The 21,259-nt window shown below is 41.8% G+C and overlaps 1 protein-coding gene across 2 annotated transcripts; it reads left to right on the plus strand.

The window, feature by feature from the left end:
* Window positions 1–10,530: 10,530 nt before the first annotated feature.
* On the plus strand, window positions 10,531–20,946 carry DNAJA2 (DnaJ heat shock protein family (Hsp40) member A2). Of its 2 annotated transcripts, none has more exons than XM_062499706.1 (9): window positions 10,531–10,692; window positions 13,418–13,477; window positions 14,461–14,681; window positions 15,930–16,010; window positions 16,333–16,466; window positions 17,644–17,840; window positions 19,219–19,363; window positions 19,536–19,663; window positions 20,171–20,946. In XM_062499706.1, the coding sequence occupies exons 1-9, from the start codon at window positions 10,615–10,617 to the stop codon at window positions 20,357–20,359; spliced, it is 1,233 nt and encodes a 410-aa protein (XP_062355690.1). In that variant the 5' UTR covers window positions 10,531–10,614; the 3' UTR covers window positions 20,360–20,946. The 2 variants fall into 2 exon arrangements, with proteins under 2 accessions (XP_062355690.1, XP_062355691.1); XM_062499707.1 differs by lacking the exon at window positions 10,531–10,692 and adding an exon at window positions 11,123–11,184.
* Window positions 20,947–21,259: the final 313 nt, after the last annotated feature.

Raw genomic sequence — 21,259 nt, forward strand, 5'->3', positions numbered from 1 at the left:
CACTGGGTTGTATTCAAATTGGTTTCCCCCATATGAAAATATAACCAACAGCCAGAGCTATCTGACCAGGCATTATGGACTAGATTTTGCTGAAAATGACAGTTTATTACATTTACAGAAGTCCCATTACCAAAATTATTCCAAATTTAATTTACTGTCAGTTTAGTAGATTGTGTTTCTAAGCATCTATTTTCAAGTTACTATGGAAACAATTCCTGATACTCCTGTCTTAACTGAAAATTTAAGATGAGTAATTTTAATGTGAAACGTTTAGTGTGACAAAGTGAAGTTTAATGGGAGTTAAGCAGGATTTTAGGTGTGGGCACGGTGGAGACGGGTTCAGGTGGGACCGGAGTCATTTCCCGAGCAAGAGCTCCCTCGAGCGGAGAGAGCGGCAGCCCGGGGGCTCCGGAGCGAGCAGGGGACACACGGCCCAGCTCCTCGGCTGCCCACGAAAAATCACTCCTTTAATGAAAGGAGATGGTTAAGAGGGACAAATAAATCCCAGGACATAAGGAAGTTCATCACCTTAAGGTAATTCAATTCAGCTCAGGTGCATCCCCAACTGTCACAACACACAGTATTTTTTGGATTTTTTTTTAAAGTCAACAACAGCATTACTTAGATTTGGAAAACTGCCACATTTTAAACACCAAGCTTTTCTCCCTTTATTTTTTTTTTCAAGATTTGCTGATAAAAATGAGAAAGGAACAAGAATGTTCTTTGAACTGCATGCTTCAGCTTTAACCAGAAATTAAGGACGCCTATTTCATCTTCCTTGAGGGGAACTAATCTCTCTCCAGATAGAAGATTTCAAAGTTCAAATTTATCTGAAGATACTCAAGATGAACCACTGTAACTGTTCTTGTAGTGTGCCTGCTTCTCTGACAATGAAGGCAGAACAGGAAGACTTCAGCAAGGCAGCACGGCCACCCTACGCTGCTTCCAGCAGTGCATTCGCACAGCACCAGGAATAGCCACTATCCTTATCACAGAGCCGGGCCGCCTCTGCTTCACTGCCACATGGAACCTTCCTGGGATGCAGGAAAAAAGCAAATAAGCAGCAAGAGAAAAGAGTTAAGTCCTTTACCACAGATTTTTCCTAGAGGGAGCTGCTAGCATGTAACACGGCACAAATCACATCCTGATGACAGCCATCGTTTGGTACACGATCTTAAAGAACTGTTCCCAGCCTTAATCAGAGAGGGTTGGAAAGCATTCCAGGGGGAGCTCTGGCCTTGGGAAAAGCCGGGGTTTCTCAAGCCTCAGACCTCTAGCTAAGAAATATTTTGTCAATGACTGCCACCTCCAGTTCAAGAGAGCTGAGCCACAGCCTGGTTGCAGGAACTTGCCTGGCCACAGCTTTGTGCAGGAAACAGGCGGGGCGTGGGCGCACTTGCAGGGGGCTGCAGTGGGTATCCCCTTGCAGAGATAAACAAATTGGAATGAAGCATTCAAGTAGTTTCTCTTGGAATTTTTTTCACAGGTAGCAGATGCCAAATTCCTTCATTCCTTACAAAGAGAGAGAGAGAAAATCTCCAATACTTGTCTGATATGCTAAGATGCATGTCTAACATAATACAGACTATTTAAATGAAATTTAAAATGTGGGGAAATTGCATACACAGAGAAAGTCAGATTCCCTTTGCAGTACCTTTTTGTCTGGACTCTTCCTGTTTCCTGATTAATTTGCAAATCAGATTTCAGCTGGAGATGCTGCATTTAGCTTATGAAAGGGATAACTACTGTGCTCTATTAGAAGCATTAACCAAAATGCATCACTGGGCCAAATTCTTTAGAACAACAGCTTAATATCGCAAATAGTCTTAGCTGAGAACAAGGCAGTCTGGCCTTTCTTTTTGGGGAATTTTGATTAGATGATCTTAAAATTCCCAATCTTATATGTGAACCCTGGTGACCAAATCAGGAGAGCCATCTTTGAATATCTTAAGTATTACTGTTTCTCACAAACCCTTTCATTATTTTTTATTCTGGCCTTAATAACAGGATTAAATAACACAGGAAGAGATTCTATTTCCTCACCTTTCCCCCTTTCCAGACTTCCCAGAAGAAGTCAGAAATGAATCATTATTCAAGAGGAATATGATGATGATGACAAGCTAACAGTTTATTTTTCACATTTTCACAAAGGTAGCAGATGCATGAATAGACAATTCCTGCTTTTAATACAAGAAAGGACCTGCAAGTCAATTTTAGTATTTCTCTCCCCTAAGTTGAGTACTATTCCTGCAGGCTAAAGAGACTGGTGGTAACTGAAAGGCAAGAATCTCACTTTCAAATACTCTGTCCACATTATTAGTTCAGTGACAAATAAAAAAACTATTCCAATTTTAACTTGTTCTTCAAACATGCTTCAAATTAGAAAAGATCAGACCAACATTGGGTAAAGATCCAGACTTGCACTTATGCTGAAATCAATGGTAAAAGTCAAATCAACTGGAACAAGTTTGAAGCTAAAGTTATGAAGTAACCTTTAGAACTACAACAAATAATGCAATAGGTGTTGGTACATGGTTAAACAAGCTCATAAAAATCTCTTTATAAGGATAGATGTGCCCTTTAGTACACAGCTCTGAAACAGCACTCTTGACTCACTGAACTAGTCAAGAAATACTGCTTCAGCTTGTAAAAGTGTTTCATTTTAGAAAGCTCCAAATGTGATAATCCTCTGCATTTTTTCTAAGCACAAAGATCTATCTTGTACATAAAACTTTCATCAGATGCACTTTCTCCAAAATAACACATAACTCTAGACATCAAAATTCTGGCTATATAAAGGACAAGAGAAAATGCAGATACCTCCACAGCTTAAGATGAAACATTATTCTTTGTTATTTGTTTTGCAGTTTTTGCACCCATGAAAATAACTGCAGTGAAATATTTTGAGTAAACTAATTCATCGGAGACACAATGTAAACTGGAAAGAGCATGTGCAATGGAAAATGGAAATGCAGAAATCTAATACTCAGGAGTTTCTAATAAATTCCTTATGCATTTCCTAAACACTGACTGCAAGTGTATTGATCTAGTAATAATTTGACTCTCAGCTATAATAAAATTACAAATATAAATTTAAAGCATAGATGAAAGAGTCACAATTCATCACCAGCTGGAATTCAGTAACAACTTTCAGGAATCTCTTTACCCTGTTGAAGGACAAGATTCTGTCAAAAGCTGGGCTGGCTTTGTTAAAGACTGATTATGGGTAGGCTGATGAGCAGGTGTGGCTTCCTCTGTAGAATAAATAAGTTATTTGGCGAATTGTTTCTACAGAATATTTCCACCATAGTTGACACACATCTCAGCCTCAAAATATTACACACCTTTGCTGCCTCCTGTCTTCTCAAAAGGTATGTTGTATAGCAGATGGACCTTCAGAGGCAGCTTGTTACCTCCAGAAGCCATATCACTGTTGGTTTGAGGTATTTGCTAAAGCATTCTTAAAATAAGTAAACATCAAACAACTTCTGTTTGTCCCCAGTTACCTTCTCCAATAGTTTCTTTCATCCTGGCTTAAATCTTTTTACAGTCTGTCCAGCACTACCTTCACAGTCATTCCCCTCTCCCCCTACTTATTTTTGAGGGCCTGGTTTACCTGTACCAGCTGCACCACAGTTCAGGATAATTTAAATACATCTAAAGGTGTAGCAACAGGATCTTTACATTTATGTGACAGGAAAATGTCCTTGTTACTCTCCTTTTATTGAGAACAGACTTCACATAAAGAACAGATACAACACAAAGTAGTAGATGACAGAATTTTTTTTTCCACTGAGAATGTTTCCACCCATTACAGAAAACAGGCCCTAAGAGGAGAGACTGTTAAAAGCAGATAGTTCAAAAAGATGGAAACTTCAAGTGAATCCAAACTTTAAGCATGAAAACACAAAACCTGTGTAAATCTGTGTTTGCATACAGAGCTGGTGAGTTTGCAGATGTTTTATAGTAAATGCAGCCTTTATCTTATGAATGTCTTTTGTTCTGACTCCACACAGAGTAAAGTGCACACAATCAGCAGGGCTTCAGAGTAATGCTTGTGAAGAGTTCCTAGAGTGCAACTGTACTTGAATTGTCAGTAAAATTAAAAGACTGCATGCATCCAACTCAGGGACTTTCTATACACTGGAAAAAAGAAAATTCTTATATAAAGTAGTGAATGCAAGTATAATACAGTTATACTACAAACCATGGTAACTAAAAGAAACAAACACCAAGGCTACTTCTTGTATCTCAGCTGTTACATGCACTAGTACACCCTAATCAATTGAAACACTTTTTCCAAGTTCAAACCTCATTAAAAACATTTTTGTCTACTATGAATACAGTGGCACTGAGGTCTTTATATTAGGAAAAGAAGGAAGCTGGACTTCATTCTGAAACTTATATAACAGAGAGAGACTGCAACAGGGCTGGCTGATCTTTTTTCAGCATTGATTTTTATACTTTCCCTCCAAAATCATGTTTCCGCAAAGATGTTTTGGTTTTGCTGTTTTTTTATACAAATTGTGAGTTTTAAATAAAATTCTCACAAATAATCTCAAGTCTTAAGTTAGGATCTTCAAAAGGTATTAAGAAAAATTCTAAAAACCACTTACTTTTGTTTAAGGTAAAACATTGATTCCTTACAGAAACTAATTTTTACAACACCTTTTTTCACTATTGATATCCATATAACATACCTGTATCACACTTCCAGTGCAATAAGCTCTGCATTCCATAAAAGTTCCCCAAAGCACAGTTTTAGCACATCACGAACAGCAGACAAGCCAAACAATTACACAAAGTGAACCTGTCAAATAATACCAAAAATTATTATTAGAATTAAATAATAGTGTGTTGATGCTTATCTAGAGTTAAGGCATAGACAGAGAGAAATGCACAGGCTGTTCTCAAACATTGCTTAGTACAAAGCTTCCAGGGAAATCAGTGATAGGGGTTCCAATCAGCTGCAATTCAAATGGAGAAGGAAGGTCCTTGCAATGTCAGCTCTTCAATGTGTATACGCACACACACTTTTTAGCTTTTCATATGCATACATGCTTTTTTTCTTCACTCGTCCAGCTCTTACCACAGGATAAAATAACAATCCTTTTGAGATTTCTCCTGAGCCTAGGAAAAAAGACTTTTCATCTTGCTAAAGACCATTACAAATTCAGCCTGATAATCTAACTTAGCACTTCATAACTTCATAGCTTCAGCTCAGACACCATATGCCAAGCTGTGTTGAAACTTTCAATTTATCTTGCTCTGGCTCACAGATAAAGGTTTATGACCAAGAATTCATTAGGAAAATATAAGGTTAATAAATTTAATTGGCATATTTTTCTGATCACCCCCAATCTTGAAAAAGGTCTATACATAACATCTAACATCTTTCATCGCACAGAAATCTCCCAGTAAGGAAGAAATTAAATCACTTTCCCCCCAGTCCATGTTGCTCTGTGATCTCTGACTCTACACCTAAAAATTCCAAAACCTAAATCCAAATTCAAAACACTCTGTTTGAACGACAAAAATGGATTTGCCACATGCCCTTCAGATGGAAAAAACCTAGTAATGCCCAAGTGCTTTGATACCTTGGCATTTAAAAAGGCAGAACTCCTAAATTTTTCTAGCTAACTCAGAAGGAAAATCCCTTAAGCTCTCTCCCTGCCTGCTCTCCCTTACAGATCCACAGTGCAGGTTTTTTGCTTGTTTAGCACTACCTGCCAGTGTTCCCCTTCTCGCTGATGTCTGCTTCCATTTTGTAAGGAAAACATGCCCAGCACTCAGATAAAAATAAGTAACTTTCTGATTTTCTCTTAGCTATGCTCAGCTGGGGTTGCAGGCAAATGACAGACCAAGGAGTTGGTTTTGGCATGAGATTCAGTTAACTGAACAAAATGTGTGAAACTACTGACAAGACATAAAAAATTTCACTAGGAATTACAAATAACACTGTGAGGGGGTGACAAAAGTTATAGATAGTGCTGTGAGGGTGGCTTGGTCATACAGGTGCTTAAGGAGGAGTTAGAGAAGAAACTGATAGACAGCAGACAGAAATGGAAGGGACAGCCAGGGACATTGCAGGGACTGAAGTCAAGCAAGGCCACCAGCCCCGGAGTAACCGTGTCAGTAATACCATACAAGGCTGGGATTATCTAAGTAACCCAAATCTGAGTGCAGATGTAGCAAAACTGGGGCCAATGGGGAACAAGTCATTAGGGGTGGATTGTTTATTTGGGAGGAGCCTGCATTGGAAAAACAGAGCTGTAATGACAGGAAAAACCAGGGCCAGGAAGTGGCAAAAGGAAAAAGGTGTGCAGCTCATTCCTGGTGCTGCACAGAGGTACCTGTCAGGCAGGCCTGGGTTTCATCACCACACCCGGGCAGGACAATAAACCAGACCTGTTGTTCTGGCCATAACAAAAGCTCCAGGCTGCTGCCCTGGTCGGAGAACTCGGGGAGAGGCAGGCAGGATGCTCTTCCTGACAAGTGAGGGAACAGCCAGCTGGCACTGCTTGTTGTGCCCTTTAGAGCTCCCCCCTTCCAAACAGGCTCTTCAGAGCCCTAAAATTCTCTACAAATTTCATGTCCTTTCTTTGTTCTTCACTAGCTTGCTTTCCATTACTAAAAAGGTCTAAAAATCAGATGGTGTGTAGGATCTACTCACTGCCTTATCTGATGAAAGCTGATACCTAAAATATTTTCACAGCAATGGCCATATAGGCTCAGCTTTTTTTTTTTTTTCAGTGTAACTGCATTCTTTAACAGTATTTAAACAGGGCATGGTATTTTAATTTAAACTTGATTGTTTAGTAATAAAGCAGGACTTAGTGATGCCAGGTCATATTTTCATGTTTAGACCACACTGAACACATAAAATAAGTTCATAAATAAGCCTGAACAGGTGTTATTTCATTTGTAGTAATGTGAAATTGATGTCTTTCCAATTTTCCGGTGATAAACATGATCAGTATTATTTTATTTCTAAGAAAGCATCATAAAATACTCCATTTTAAAAAAGAAATTAAATTTGTTTTGTATAAAGAATGAAAAAAGCCTGAAAAAATAACTGTATTTGAATAGTTCCTTTTGGTGCCTATGAATGGCTATACCTCAAAGAGCTGAGAATTGTGCAGTCTATTTAGAAACAAACAAACCTTCACATAGCAACGACTTTTTATCATATTGTGTGATAATAGTAATATTAGAACTAAATGAAAATCTCTTATCTGAAAGAAGAGTAAAATAATTTCAAAAAATGAAAAAGACACACAAAGAAAACAAAGAATGTGCAAGTGATACCAAAAGAAGCGGGGGAGGACATTTTTGGACTCCAAGGAAAGTCTCAATTTGAAGATATTTTGGAAGCAATTTAAATGTGAGTTATGGCCAGCTGTGTGTCTAATGTGTTCTGTCAGTACAGCTCACAAGTCTATGGTGAAGGCAGTATGCAGGAAAAGGAAACACCACCTTGCTCTTCATCTGCATTTGAATTTAATAAAAAGCTAATCATCCCAGCTTATGATTCTTTAGCTCCATTTAAAAATAAAATGTAAAGTTTCATCCCAAAGGAGTTTTCTTATTATTTATTACCTAGTTTGATTGTGCAAGATATAAACCAGGCCTGTAGTAACAAGGCTGTTTTGGCAGGGAAGAAGAAAGTAGCAAATACTGCTTCTAAACTGCCTCCTTGGCTTGTGCTGCAGCTGATTCCCCGAGCTCACCTGTCGCCCCCACAGCCCAGCACTCCTGGCTCATGGTCTGGCAGCCAGCACGGCCTCAAGATGCCAAGTGCCTTCAGAAGCCACTCAGCTCCCAGGACAGGTAAGTCTGGGCTGATTCATACTTCCAGTGAACTTCTTCCCTATAGGCAGAGATAAGAATGGCACCCCACTGGTTTGAGCAAACTCACCTTCTTAGAGCTTTAGTTGCTTGGTTGTTTTGTTTTTTTTCTTTTAATGCAAAGAAAACATAAATGCTATGGTATTCCTTGTATGTTAAATACTATGCTAAACATTCCTTATATGTTAAATACTGCTTATATGAGTCCTGCTGATTCTGCTTAACATCCAAAAATACAAATCTGAGCTGCTGGGCAAAGAAGCAGTCCTCCACACACTCCTGAATTTTCTCCCTACCTGACTGCCCACTAAAAAACACAAGCTGTATGATAAAAAAAAATCTTCTCTAGAAACATCAATCTGTCAGCAAGTACAATCTAAAATAGTCAATCCAGGTATGCACAGCAGATAGTTCTTAGAGTAGATGAATTTAGCCTTACCAAAATAAAAGATGAAGCCAAGTAAATACACAGGTAAACCAAATTATGAAGCCTTACTGCGTATAGCTACATGAGTTAAACCATGAAATTCCCAAACGTTGTACAGGCAGCCTCCAAAAACACCAAAGCAAAATACCTCTCCTTACAAGGACTTTTCTTTCTTCCTGTGCATCTCTGAACCAGACTAATAATTACAGTCCATAGGACTGTTTTCCAGCATCCATTCTCTGACTTGCCACTCTTCTTCTCCCTCCAAAACTAGTATCTATTTTCTTTTGAAGCTCTTGATTACTGCCACACCTGCAACCCCAGAGGCAAGTATTACCATCATGTAATGAACCAGATCATTACAGGCCAAATAAACACATTGATGGAATTTAGGGCCCTAACAACACCCACCCAATAAGCAGCAGAGAAGTCACCAGCAGACAGTACTTCCCAATCCAGCCACTGCAACCACAGGCTGTGTCAAGATGAAGGGCACCCCTACAGAGCAAGAGGGAAGAAGCCTTCAGGCACTCAGATCTGTTCCCCTTAGGCAAGGGACCTATTCAAATTTCTATGCCACAAGGACAACAATCTCTTGAAAGGGCCTTTTCTGTTCTCTCTCACATGTCAGGCCAGTAATCTGTTCCCAACAGCCTCTCCTCAGGCCTCAGCCTTACTCACCTCCTTCTCAGGGAGCATCCTCTCTGAGGCACAACCTGGGCTTACCCAGAGAGAAGCCAAGAAGCCAGTTTTTGGGTTTGCCCTTATACAGAGCCTATGCCATCACCCTTAGCCACACACGTGCCACAGCTCTTAGAGCATTCCAGCAATCCCTGCCTAACAAGGGGGTAGCGACCACGAGACTGCAACTGAGGAAGGGCTCAGTAGTTGCTCTCCTAGCCCAGCTTTAAGAGACAAACATCTAATTAAAAACAACCCAGCTATTTATTTGCCTGCAAAGAGCGGTGTCCAGCTGGGGCTTTGGGGTTGGTGTGCTTTGTGAGTCACTCTGGGCCTCACACAGCAACTGGTGCTTCAGATCCCAGCAGTGGAGCAAAGCACAAAACCAGAGCAGATGGGTACCAGTGCTATTTATAACCACTTAGCAATATGTCCCTGAAGGAACACCCACTGGTGCCTGAGGGTGGGCAGCAGCTTGGTGTGCGGGTGCCCCATACACCTCAGTGACACGCTTGGGGAGGCAGGAGCTGGGGGCGTGGGGGATGTGTGTGCACAGACAGTGGCATTTCAGGTCCAAAATTTCAGGCTGAGACCAACAGTGTTGGCATTTCAGGTTCAACAAGACCAAGTGCCAGTCCTACCCTTCAGCCACAATAACACCCTACAGCACTCCAGGCTGGGGCAGAGTGGCTGGGGAGTGTCTGGTGCAAAAGGACCTGGAGCTGCTGGTCAACAAAGGCTGAACATGAGCCAGGTGTGCCCAGGTGGCCAAGAATGCCAATGGTCCCTGGCCTATATCAGGAATAGGGCAGCCAGCAGGGCCAGGGCAGTGGTTGTCCCAGTGTCCCGGGCACTGGTGAGGCCACGCTTCCAAGTGCTGCGCCTGGTTCTGGACTCCTCAGTCCTGGGAGGGCATTGAGGTGCTGAAGTGAGCCCAGAGAAGGGGCAATGGAGCTGGGGAACAATCTGGGGTACAGGACTGATCCACAGCTGAAGGAGCTGGGGGGTTCAGCCTGGAGAAAAGGAAGCTCAGGGGTGAACTTACTCTCTGCATCTCTCTGAAAAGAGGGCGCAGCCAGGTGGGGCTCTTCTCCCAGCCAGTAAGTGACAGGATGAAAGAACAGTCTTAAACTGCACTGGGCGACGGTCAGGCTGGACGTAAGGTAAGGATTTTCTCACAGAAAGAACGGTTAGATATTGGAACGGGCTGCCCAAGGAGACGGTGGAGTCACCATCCCTGGGAGTGTTTAAGAAAAGACTGGACACTGGACAGGGCACTCAGTACCACGGTCTGGTTGACATGGAAGTGTTCAGTCACAGCTGGGTCTGGACGACCTCAGAGGTCTTCAGCCCGCTGATTTGCGCAGGAGCTGGCGGCACAGCTGAGGCCGCTGCTCCCGGGGCGCCGCTCCAGCCCCGCTCCCCGCCCGGCGGCCCCGCCCGTGCCCTCAGAGCCCCGCGCACAGCGCCCCCTGCCGCGCCGCGCCGGAACTGGGTCAGGGGGGCCGCGGGGGCGGGGCCGCGCGCTTAGCGCGTCGCGGCGCGGTGACGCAGAGCGTGCGCGGTGACGTCGCGGCCGGTCCGTGTCCGTGTCCTGCCGCCGGTCTCGGCCCTGCCCGCGCCGCCCTCGGCCCGCCCGGCCCCGCCGCCGCCCCGCCATGGCCAACGTGGCCGACACGAAGCTCTACGACATCCTGGGCGTGCCGCCCGGCGCCTCCGACAATGAACTCAAGAAGGTGCGGCGGAGGGGCGGAGGCCGGGCGGTGGGGGGGTGGCGGGCCCGGCCGGGCAGGGCCCCGCGGGCGGGCGGCGAGGGGAGCGGGGCCGAGCGAGGCCGAACGGGCCGCGGGGGCCAGCCTGCGGGCGGCGGGCCGAGGCCCGCGGTGCGGGCGCGGCGCGGTGCCCGGTAGGCCGCGCCTGGGGCCGGGCGGTCGGGGGAGGCCGCGGGCAGGGCGAGGGCCCGGCGGGAGGAGGAGGCGGCGGGGCCCGGGCGCGCTCGCCGCGTCCCTGGCCCCGCGCGTCCCGCGTGGGCTCCGGGCGCGGGCGGGAAGCGGCTCGTCCCGCCCCCGCGGCACCGCGCCGTGCGCGGCCGCAAGAGCTTTTCGGGGGTGAGAATCCCTGCGGGTCGGTCCTCACCGGTGCCATTGTCTGCCCCACGTGCAGGCCTTGGGAGGATTCTGTTCCGCTCATAGATGCGATTTCTCCCAGGCCGAAAGCGGCAAGGCGAGGTAAACAAAGAAGGGAGGTGAAAACTTGGAGCCAGGTCGTCACTACAGCAATTCCATCCTATCGCGTATAAAGGACTTTTTTTTTTTTTACTTTTTTTTTTTTCTCTCTCTCTTTTTTTTTTTTTTTTTTTTTTTTCTTTTTGTGGAAGGCCTTAATGACCGTTTACACGTGAGGGAGGAGAATGAACCAGACGGTTCACTAGCAGAGGCTTCCGCGGGTGGGTGGTGCTGGCACCAACAACTGCGCCTTACCCGTCATGCACGCGGCAGCCTAATTTGTGCAGGGATAGGCAATTGCAGTGTTGAAATTGTGCTGGAGATGGAAGGCAGGCGATGAGAAGGTTGTGTTTTGTATACAACACTGTCCACCGGAATATTTTATTTTCTTGCGGAATTCGCTTAAAGCTATCTGTGCTCTGTAAGAATGAAAACCAGAGCAGTTTTCTGCTAGGATAGCCTGCACCACCCAATATTAATTACCACGTATTAGGCTAATTATGGAATGTAAATTTTCCAACTGTCTGCAACACAAAGGAGTTCAGGTATACCTTACTGTCATTGACAGGTTTCACAGATGCATTAAAATCTGGTATTTTAACCTATATAACAATATAGAAAAAGTGAAAATGAATTTTTGTCTGAAGGGGCTGAGACAACAGGCTTTTACAGTGGCTAAATTGACTTTATGAAGTTATATATGTTCCTAGTGTAGACGTTGATTCTGGATTTGGTTCTGATGAGATAAATAGTGGTGGTTTCCTTTAGGACCATGGGTAGTTGTAAGAGTTGCTCTGGCCTGGAGTGCTGTTATCAGTAAAGATGTGAGGGCTTTCTCTTTTTAAAGATTGCCTTTGCAAGCTCCTTTTCCCCTGATTAGATAATATTACTTAGATTATCAGTTTAGTGGTGGTTTTTTTCCTTGGTTATAGTACTTAAAATATATGGGGAACATCCATTATAACAGAATACACAGGTTTGTGGAACATTATACTTTGTTCCTGATGAGTGGTCTGTCCAATAAGATGTAGGAGTTTTGGTTTTTAAACTTACTGTGCTTTAGAATATTAGGCTTGTAATATCAACATTGTTTTTATTTTATTATTTCTTTATCAGGTCTTGATTGTATGCAAAAATACAGAGTGTTTCAAGATAAAATCAGTAATGAGAAATAACTGTATGGATATAAAAAAAGGAAATTTGTTTGTTCAGAAGTTGTGGTTTCTGTAGAGCTTTGTGTGTAAAGCTCTTAACATTGTAGTTCTAAAGAGTTAGTTTAGGTACTCAGTTATTCAGAAAAAGTGTTTGGAAAAGTCCTCTCCAGTAATTGATACTTCAGTTTTTCGCAGTTGCATCACTGGAGTTGTTTTAATAGGTGTAATTTGAAAAATAAAAGACTGTGCGTGATCTAATTTAATATCTGTCCCATGATTGTTCCTGAGGGGTGTTGAGGTGGAGTAGAGGAAGGGCTGGAGTTTCTGCTGTCATTAGCTCCAGTGGCAGGAAAAGTCTCTGCCTGCATTGTTGTTTGCTTTGATCCTCTCAAGTGCAAGCAGAACAGATGAAGTGCTGCTGCAGAACCAGTGATGGTCCCACGTGTCAAAGTGCTGGTCAGAAAAAAGCAATCTGGGAAGTCCCTTCTGGGGATTTGGCTGTACTTATTCCTCCTACTGATTTACAACAATGAAGTTAAATAAAAGCAGTGCTGTGTACATTTCTGCACATGTAACTCATGTACTGGCCTCAGTGAGGTGAACTCTTCCATTAGTGATAGGTAGGGAAGAAGTAAATTAATGATTGTTGTGAGGAATGGTTGTAGGGTTGAATGGGAAGCTGAGGCAGCCATTTTGTTGTTAGTGTACTGCTGTGATTGAGGGTGAAGACAAACAGGTTCAAATTTACTGTTGTGGTGTAGGGTTTGAGTGGGTTCTAAAGAGTAAGTGATGTTAATGAAAATCAAATGGGATTCTCCCTCTAAGTTAATGAGGATAAGAAGGAAAACTAGTTCTAGCTATTGTGTGCAGTAGCTGTGTTTAAATGCAAGTCTTGTTAATGTGTGCATGCGGTGATGTTAAATTTGTTTAGGTCATATCAATATATGAGTGACTTTGAAACACTGTTACATTTTCACTTTGCTTTATTAGGATTTTTTTTCTTCCTGGGGGCACTACTTGAGTTTCTTGGAAAAGAACTGATTAATGGAAATTTTAACTTATTTTCTACCTCTTTCAACTAGGCATACAGAAAACTGGCCAAGGAATATCATCCTGATAAGAATCCAAATGCAGGGGACAAAGTAAGAAAGACTAATCTTTTTAAAAATATCTTAAGTTTGCTATTACAACATCATCTAAGGAACTGAATATTGGTGTTGGGGCCTTGCTGTTTAAGTTGTTAAACAGCCCTGTGAGAGGGAGCATTGTCTGGTTAACTTCTCCCCAATCTCAAAATCTGCCAGTGTGCCTCGTGACAAAATGGCAGCAGTTGGCTGTCTCAAACTGGTTGAGAAGGTAATGCTGAGGAAAAAACTGCTTCTCATTTGCTGAGATAATGTCAGCTGGCATTGGCGTCTACGTAGGAATTTGAAAAGGATTGTCAGTTTTTCACATTTTTCCAACATGGAAAAATGTATGTGTAGAGATTCTTAAAGCTGCTGCAGCATAAAACAAATTACATATGTGGGAAGGTTGAATTAGATTTGTTATGCTGAAAGCAATTTTAAAATTGTCAATTAAGTTGACTCAGCTGATTATCTTTAACCAAATTGAAGTTCTGATGGCTGCTTGGAGGTGAGCAGAGATGACTGTGAAAAGATACTAATTTGCCAAATACACTAATATACATTTCAGTAAGCTACTTAATTGTTAGTGTATTTTAAATGCCCAACATCTTGAAGCCTTTGCTTTTGCTGTTAGTATGTAACTGTTGGGTATTGTGCCTTTTGGCTTCTGCACTATTGTGTTCTTTGGGGGGGGCGGGGGGGATTTCTTTAGTTTGATTTTTTTTTTTTTTTTATTTGTAAGAAATCTGTTTTATGCTAGTAAAGAACAAAGCCAGCCAAATTTTTTAGTGAAATATCTTATGGTGAGATATAACAAAACTAAGCCCAAGTCTGACTTTAAAGTCTTGATAAGAATAAATTGGTTAAAATGAGGCTGGACAAGTGTTTTGCCATGTACCTTCTTAATCGATAGGTGTTCATGCAAGGGGAGAAACTCGTAAAATGCTGCCTTGAAGTTCGAAATTATCATTCACTGGTTTGACTCTGTTCTCTTCTAGTTCAAAGAAATAAGCTTTGCCTATGAAGTATTGTCAAATCCTGAGAAACGTGAGCTGTATGATAGATATGGAGAGCAGGGGCTCCGAGAAGGGAGTGGAAGCAGTGGAATGGACGATATTTTCTCCCATATCTTTGGTGGTGGATTGTTCAATTTCATGGGAGGCCAAAGTAGAAGTCGCAATGGTAGAAGAAGAGGAGAAGATATGATGCATCCCCTCAAGTGAGTACCTTGATGCTGCAACTTGTGTTTTGAAGCTTTCCTGACCATTGAAACTCTGCTGGTTTCTATTGATACACTTCTCGCTTGAGATCCTCTGCAGTCTGCACTACTCTTCGGAGCTGCATGTTGTGTGTAGAGCAGGGCCAGTCATCTGGAGTTACTCTCCTGGGTTGGTTAATCTGGAGACTACTTTGCCGGGTTATTTGAATTATGTACTTTGCTAGTTTTATTTTGTTTTGCTCCTTAATTGTCTGGTAGTTCTAATCTGGAAAAGCCTTCAACAGCCAAGTATTACTCACCAGGCAGATTCTTGGGAAAGTGGAGGTGCTCTGGAAGGGCCTGAATTTCTAGGGCAATGCCAGCTGGAACTGTGGTTGAACCTCATAATTAATGGAAGTGTGTGTGGTGGCTTTGGTTTTGATCTTGTTTATTTTGTCAAAGCCATTCTTGAATATCACATCTGTGTTTTGGAGATCTCTTCTTGCAGTCATGGCTGGCTTTTTCCCTGCTGAGCAGGTCCCTTTTAAGAATTAAGCAACATCTTCCCTGTGGTTGGTAAACCATGCTTGAAGTGTCTAACTTAACATGCTTGCTTAGTTTAGTAGCTCGTACTCCATGGTATATTATTTATAAGCTTTGATTTTTGTTATTTGTAAATACTGATGGTAGGCAACCTGTTCTCATTACATTGAGTTGAAATTTCTATCCACTAACAAACTCTTTTGGGAGAAATACTAAAAGGTTAAGTGGCCTTGGGGACATGCTAACCCCTCCCCACTAAACTCTCTTGTGTAGAAAACCCAGTACAGTAGTAAGTATTCTATATGTGTTCTTATGTATTTATGCAATAGACAATATTATTGTCAGGAGTGTTTACAGAGGTTTGTTTCTCACCAGCCTGGTAAAATTGAAGGTAATTATGACTGTATGACAGCACCTAAAATTCTAGATAGGATTGGTTGTGTTTCTCCATAGGAAACAAGCTTATCTGGTTTCTTCTTATGAAATTACAGCTTTTCTCTGAAGCTGTGTTCAGATGCACAAGTGTATATTGATACGTATGGAATTATTTTCCAGTAACTTTGGGGAAGGCCAAGTGGTGCTTTAAAATCTTATTTTGATAGCAGATTTAGTCTTGTTAGGAATATCTAGGTTGTTTTTCTATTTTTTGTCCTACTCAAGTATTTTAATTACATGGGCAAAGGAAGTTGTTAAATGATAACCCAGGAGAAATACTTTATTTTGTAGAGTCTCTTTAGAAGATCTGTATAATGGAAAGACAACTAAACTACAACTTAGCAAGAATGTCCTTTGTAGTGCATGTAATGGGTAAGTTTGTTTGTATTTTTGAGTTCTCTGATTGCTTTGTTGGCAGATAGTGTAATGAAGGCTCTTCTGTGTCAGATCTTTATCAGTATTTGACTTACTGGAGCCTGCTTTCAGACCAGCAAATTGTTGAGCTTGAATGATGCTGTTGATGGAACTGGAACTATTCAAGGGCTTTGTGTGGGGGAAGGGTGGGAGAGCAGAGAACCGAACTGTAACTGGCAGCGCGGTTGGGCATGTAGGCATGTTAACCTGCTGCTGGAGGGGGTTTCTGGTTTCTTTCTGAAGCACTTCCTTTTCATGCAACTGGTGCTTTGTGCTGCAGGCAGGGAGGGAAGGCTGGCTCCGTTCAGAAGTGCAACGCCTGCCGGGGCCGGGGCGTGCGCATCATGATCCGGCAGCTGGCCCCGGGAATGGTGCAGCAGATGCAGTCTGTGTGCTCTGACTGCAATGGAGAAGGTAGGCCAGGCTCTCTGTTACTAAATGTGCTTGCTTCGATCCAGCCTCCTGCCCGAATCTCAGGAGGAATTTATCCAGGACACTTCTGCCCTTACCCAGTCAGCCTGGAGAAATCATTTCGCTCAGAGCAGCAGCAAGACTTACAATGTTTAAAGTACTGAAAAGTAGCCTAGAAGCTCAAGCAGCAGGGATTGATCATCTTCAGAAACACTTAGATGTGAATATTGCTTACTGCTGTTACTCCTGTGTTGAAGTAAAAGCCTAAGATGTTGCTGCTTTAGGAGCTATGTGTCTTTTTGTGTCTCGTGATACCTAAGGACAGTCACAGGTTAAAAATGGGAACCTAAAGTTGAAATTTTAATTTCTTCAAATTAAGATATCTTTGAATTGGTTCTGTTTGGGGGTAACGAGTTCAGCACTTCATATGATTTCTTTTTATGCCTTCTGCAGTTGGCAGAGTAGTAGCATCACCTTGTGGATGATTTATCTTGTCACAACACTCAAACTACAAAGAGTTGCATTTTGTGACTTGTTAAAACATTTTATAAATGATGTTGTCTTTAACGTTTCATATGCCTAACCTACATATTTTGTAGTTTCAACTGCATCATAATGTTATGCTTTGTTTCACAGAAAGGTGGTTTAAGGTGAGAAGCTTAATATTTTAAGTCAAGTGCATCTGCTTGTGGTACTTAGTACCGAAATTTTACAGTCCATGTGCCCTAATGCTTTGGTTACTGTGTATAGAGACAAGAGCTCACTGGAAAAATAAAGGTGAGGTAGAACAGAGCATTGAAGCAGTTTTGGGTTGTCAACCTTCAGTTTGTTGGGAACAGTAATTACCTCTGTAGGGGTGAATCTGATGTGACCAGCTCTCTTTCCCTGTTTTTGTATGCAAGACTCTAGTTCTGCTGGTTGCATTTACTTGGAACTGTCTTGTGGGGATATTCTGGGAGATGGAGCAGTCAGGGAACTTTTTTATTTCTTTCCCTTCCTTCCCCCTACCCCAGCTAGGGTAAATGAAGCCTGGATTTCCTCTTGTGAGGTATTCATAGAGCAGCACCTAAATCACTACTTGTGTTGCAGAAATTCTTCAGCTTGCTTTCAAATAGTTTTTCTTAGGAATTGGATGTGAACTGTGCCAAGGTCTCTGAACTCAAAATTTGTCTTTATTTAGGTGAAGTAATTAATGAAAAAGACCGCTGTAAAAAATGTGAAGGGAAGAAGGTGATCAAAGAGGTAAAAATACTTGAAGTCCATGTAGATAAAGGCATGAAACATGGGCAAAGAATTACATTCAGTGGAGAAGCAGATCAGGCTCCCGGTGTCGAACCAGGCGATATTGTCCTTTTACTGCAAGAGAAGGAGAATGAGGTAATGCTTTTGAGTTTCTTTTAAATGCCTTTTATTCTAGTTAATATTTAAGTAATATAGATGGCCATTCATTTAAAGTAATTGATACAGTTGCAGCTCTGGGAGAGATGGTGAATAGCCTTTCATAGGTTTATAGTGTGTAACATGGCTTTCATGGTGAGCCAGAAAAAACTGGCCAAGTCCTTAGCCAGAGGACAAGCAGCTTCTGGTGCCTCCTAATGCTAGTAAGAGGTAGCTTTCTGAGACTTTGATACAGTAGATGCAGTGAAAAACCATTCATAATGTTAACTTCAATCTGCTTTGCTCATGACACAAAATTCTAAGTGTGGCTTTTTTCCATGTCTTGTGACATGGCAGGGAACTCCTGATAAAACCCCCAGATGCTTTTCTGCCACTGTGGTTCTGGAAATAATAGAAAATAGTGATGTCACTGATTCACATAAAAAAAACACACATTGTTTTATACTGGTTTGGTAAGACTTATGTTCAGTGTATTCTGGATTACACTGCACTTCGGAATTAAATTTTGCAATTTACCTTCCCCTGTTAAAACTCATGTGAGGCAGAGTTGAGGTGACTGCTCCTTTTTTAATTGTTAAAAAATGCCAGGTATAGCTATGATGAAATAAGAAATAGTTTGTGTGTTGCACTTGAGGAGGGACTTTCAGTTGTGACAGACTAGCATGAGGTACAAATTTAAACTCCATTCATATATTAAGGATATAATGTTGGTTATCTGCTAATTAGGTATTTTGTAAGCTTTTCAGAGCTGTTTCAAGGACTGCTAATCTGCCAGTCTGTACTTTGTCCTAGTGTGTAAAACTAAAAAGACTTTGTGCTTTTAAAATTTCCCTTGATGTGGACTCATGGTTCTGCCAGTGGACAAATTTTAAGATTTTCTCTGATGAAGAAACCTGAGTTATGTGGCCTAAAGATCTCTTCTGACAGTTGTGGAATAAGTGATCCAAGTCCTGCTGTAGGTCAAGGTAGCTAAAGCAGAGGACAAGAGTTGAAAAACAAAGGTGTGGTTTATGTATTCCAGTGCAGGGGAAATAGTGTCAAACTGTTGTCAGTTCTGTTTATAGATTGCTTGTGTGGAAGATGTTGGGGGTGAAAGAGCAGTGTTCCTGTACAGGCCTGGTTTAATTTCTGTCTTGCCTTGATATGTGGTGTGGTTTGGCTTATTTTAGATGATACTTGGTCAGGCACAAACTTCCCAAGCATGTTAAGCCATCTGAATTAATAGAATCAAGTTCACTTCATACGAAGCTGTTGCTCTGACATTGAATTTTAAGGATAAATAATAATGAACTCACCATAATGAGTCTGGTGGAGTTGTGATTCTAGTACTAGAAAGGATATCTCCTTTGTTTTCCAGGTGTTCCAGCGGGATGTGAATGATTTGCATATGACACACAAGATTGGACTTGTTGAAGCACTGTGTGGATTTCAGTTCACATTTAAGCACCTTGATGGACGTCAGATTGTGGTCAAATATCCTCCTGGAAAAGTAATTGAACCAGGTAGGCTTGACCTGATAAGGATTTCTTTATGCTTTTGTGATTCTTCAGCACTTAACGCCACCCTTGTTGTCCTGTTAACTGGACCTAGGCTGGGGAAACAGAGAACTGTATGGAGAGAGAATGGCTCTGCAGTAGCAGCCTCCTGATCACTTCACTTCTCTTTCAATTCCAGGTTGTGTTCGTGTAGTCAGAGGTGAAGGAATGCCACAGTATCGTAATCCTTTTGAGAAGGGGGATCTCTACATTAAATTTGATGTTCAGTTTCCTGAAAATAACTGGATTAGCCCAGAAAAGCTTTCAGTAAGTAGTTTTTCAAGCATAAATGTGGTGTCTTACTTGACAGTGTGCGCAAAGAGCCTATGTTGTACCTCATGGGCTTGCTTTCAAGTGCTTAAATTTAGATGCAAGTGAAGTTCTTTTAACCTCTTGTATGGGCCATGTGTTACTTGGAAATACCCCTTGAAATATGAGTTTATGGAAGCTGTATTTAAGAGCTGTGCAGATGGTACACAGATGAGGGCAGGAGGAGAATCTTTTTGTTGCTGTGTGATAAGTTTACAGAGTGCAACTGTATTTACCGATTGCACTTTTGGTTGATGATATGTGGAGCTGTTTTTTGGTGTTCTTGAAATGGTGTCTTCCAGTTGATACAAATTCTTCTAAGTGACTCTGCAGTTCAGAACTTTCATCAGCATAGACTTCTAAGCCAGACTTGCTCTTGGAGGTGTCCTGAAGCTGTGGGAAACTTGTCACTTTATTTGGAAGTTTTAGCTGCAATACTGAATGCATTTCTTCTTTTTGGGGCAGGAACTCGAAGATCTTCTGCCAGCTAGACCAGAATTTCCCAATGTAATTGGTGATGCAGAAGAGGTAGATCTTCAAGAATTTGATACCACTCGTGGTTCAGGTGGTGGCCAGAGACGTGAAGCTTATAATGATAGTTCTGATGAAGAAAGCAGCCATCATGGACCTGGGGTACAGTGTGCCCACCAGTAAACATTTGTCTAAAAAGTTGCACAAGGATTTTTCTTTCAAATTTTGCCTGACTTGTTTTCAACAATCCAGATGGATTGTGTAAGTAATCCAGATGAACCAATGGACATCTATTGCTGTATGTGTAACTTTTAAATTGGTCTATAGTATCTACAGAGTGTAATTTAAACTAACCACAGGCTTACATCTTCATTTTGACTGTGTAGCAGAATAAAGCACTTGAAAGGAAGACGAGACTCCTTTTCACATGGGTTTTAAGTTTGTCCTCGTATCTGTGCTTGATTTTTATCAGTTTTGTGTAGATTTTAAGTTTCATATTTTAAATTCAAATTCTACATTGTAAAGTTTGTGTACAATTTGTCCTGAGGCTTGGTATTTGGCTGCACATGCATAAGCTGCTACAAGTAGAATCAAGAATTTCATAGCCTGTATCTATCATCTAGATGCATGGTAAATGGGCTTTGCACATAATGGGTTTAGAGCTGACTGGGAACAATGAAAGACTAAATTAGAAGTGGTTGTAAGTTTTTTTTTCTACCATCTTGTGAACGGTTTCTGAAATTAAATAAAAGCAGTTGGTGTATAATATATTTCTTTTGCCTTGTAACTCTTACTTTTCCAGTGGCTTTAACTAGTCTGTGTATGAAGAGACTATGTAGATGATAGATACTTTATAAACACAGGGAGGCTGAAGCTGTTTTAAGACTAGGTGAAGGTTAGGTAACAATTGTGTGCCATGTTCAAGTACCTTCCTGAAATGAGAGATGATTAAATGGGCACAGGGAAGGCTGCAGCCATGTCCTCTTTGTGTGAACAAAACACAAGGATATCTCATTTCAGTGTAAAGGTAACAAACCCCTTAAATGGGAAATGATTAAATTCTGAAATAATGGTGTCTTTCTC

The sequence above is a fragment of the Cinclus cinclus genome, chromosome 11, assembly GCF_963662255.1.
Source record: "Cinclus cinclus chromosome 11, bCinCin1.1, whole genome shotgun sequence".
NCBI lineage: Eukaryota > Metazoa > Chordata > Aves > Passeriformes > Cinclidae > Cinclus > Cinclus cinclus.

Excerpts from the sequence above, each read along its gene's own strand:
- DNAJA2 (XM_062499706.1), top strand. The coding sequence starts at position 10,615 with ATGGCCAACGTGGCCGACACGAAGCTCTACGACATCCTGGGCGTGCCG. Across the intron at positions 14,682-15,929 it reads GATATGATGCATCCCCTCAA|AGTCTCTTTAGAAGATCTGT; the intron begins GTGAGTACCTTG and ends TTTATTTTGTAG. Across the intron at positions 16,011-16,332 it reads CTTTGTAGTGCATGTAATGG|GCAGGGAGGGAAGGCTGGCT; the intron begins GTAAGTTTGTTT and ends TTTGTGCTGCAG.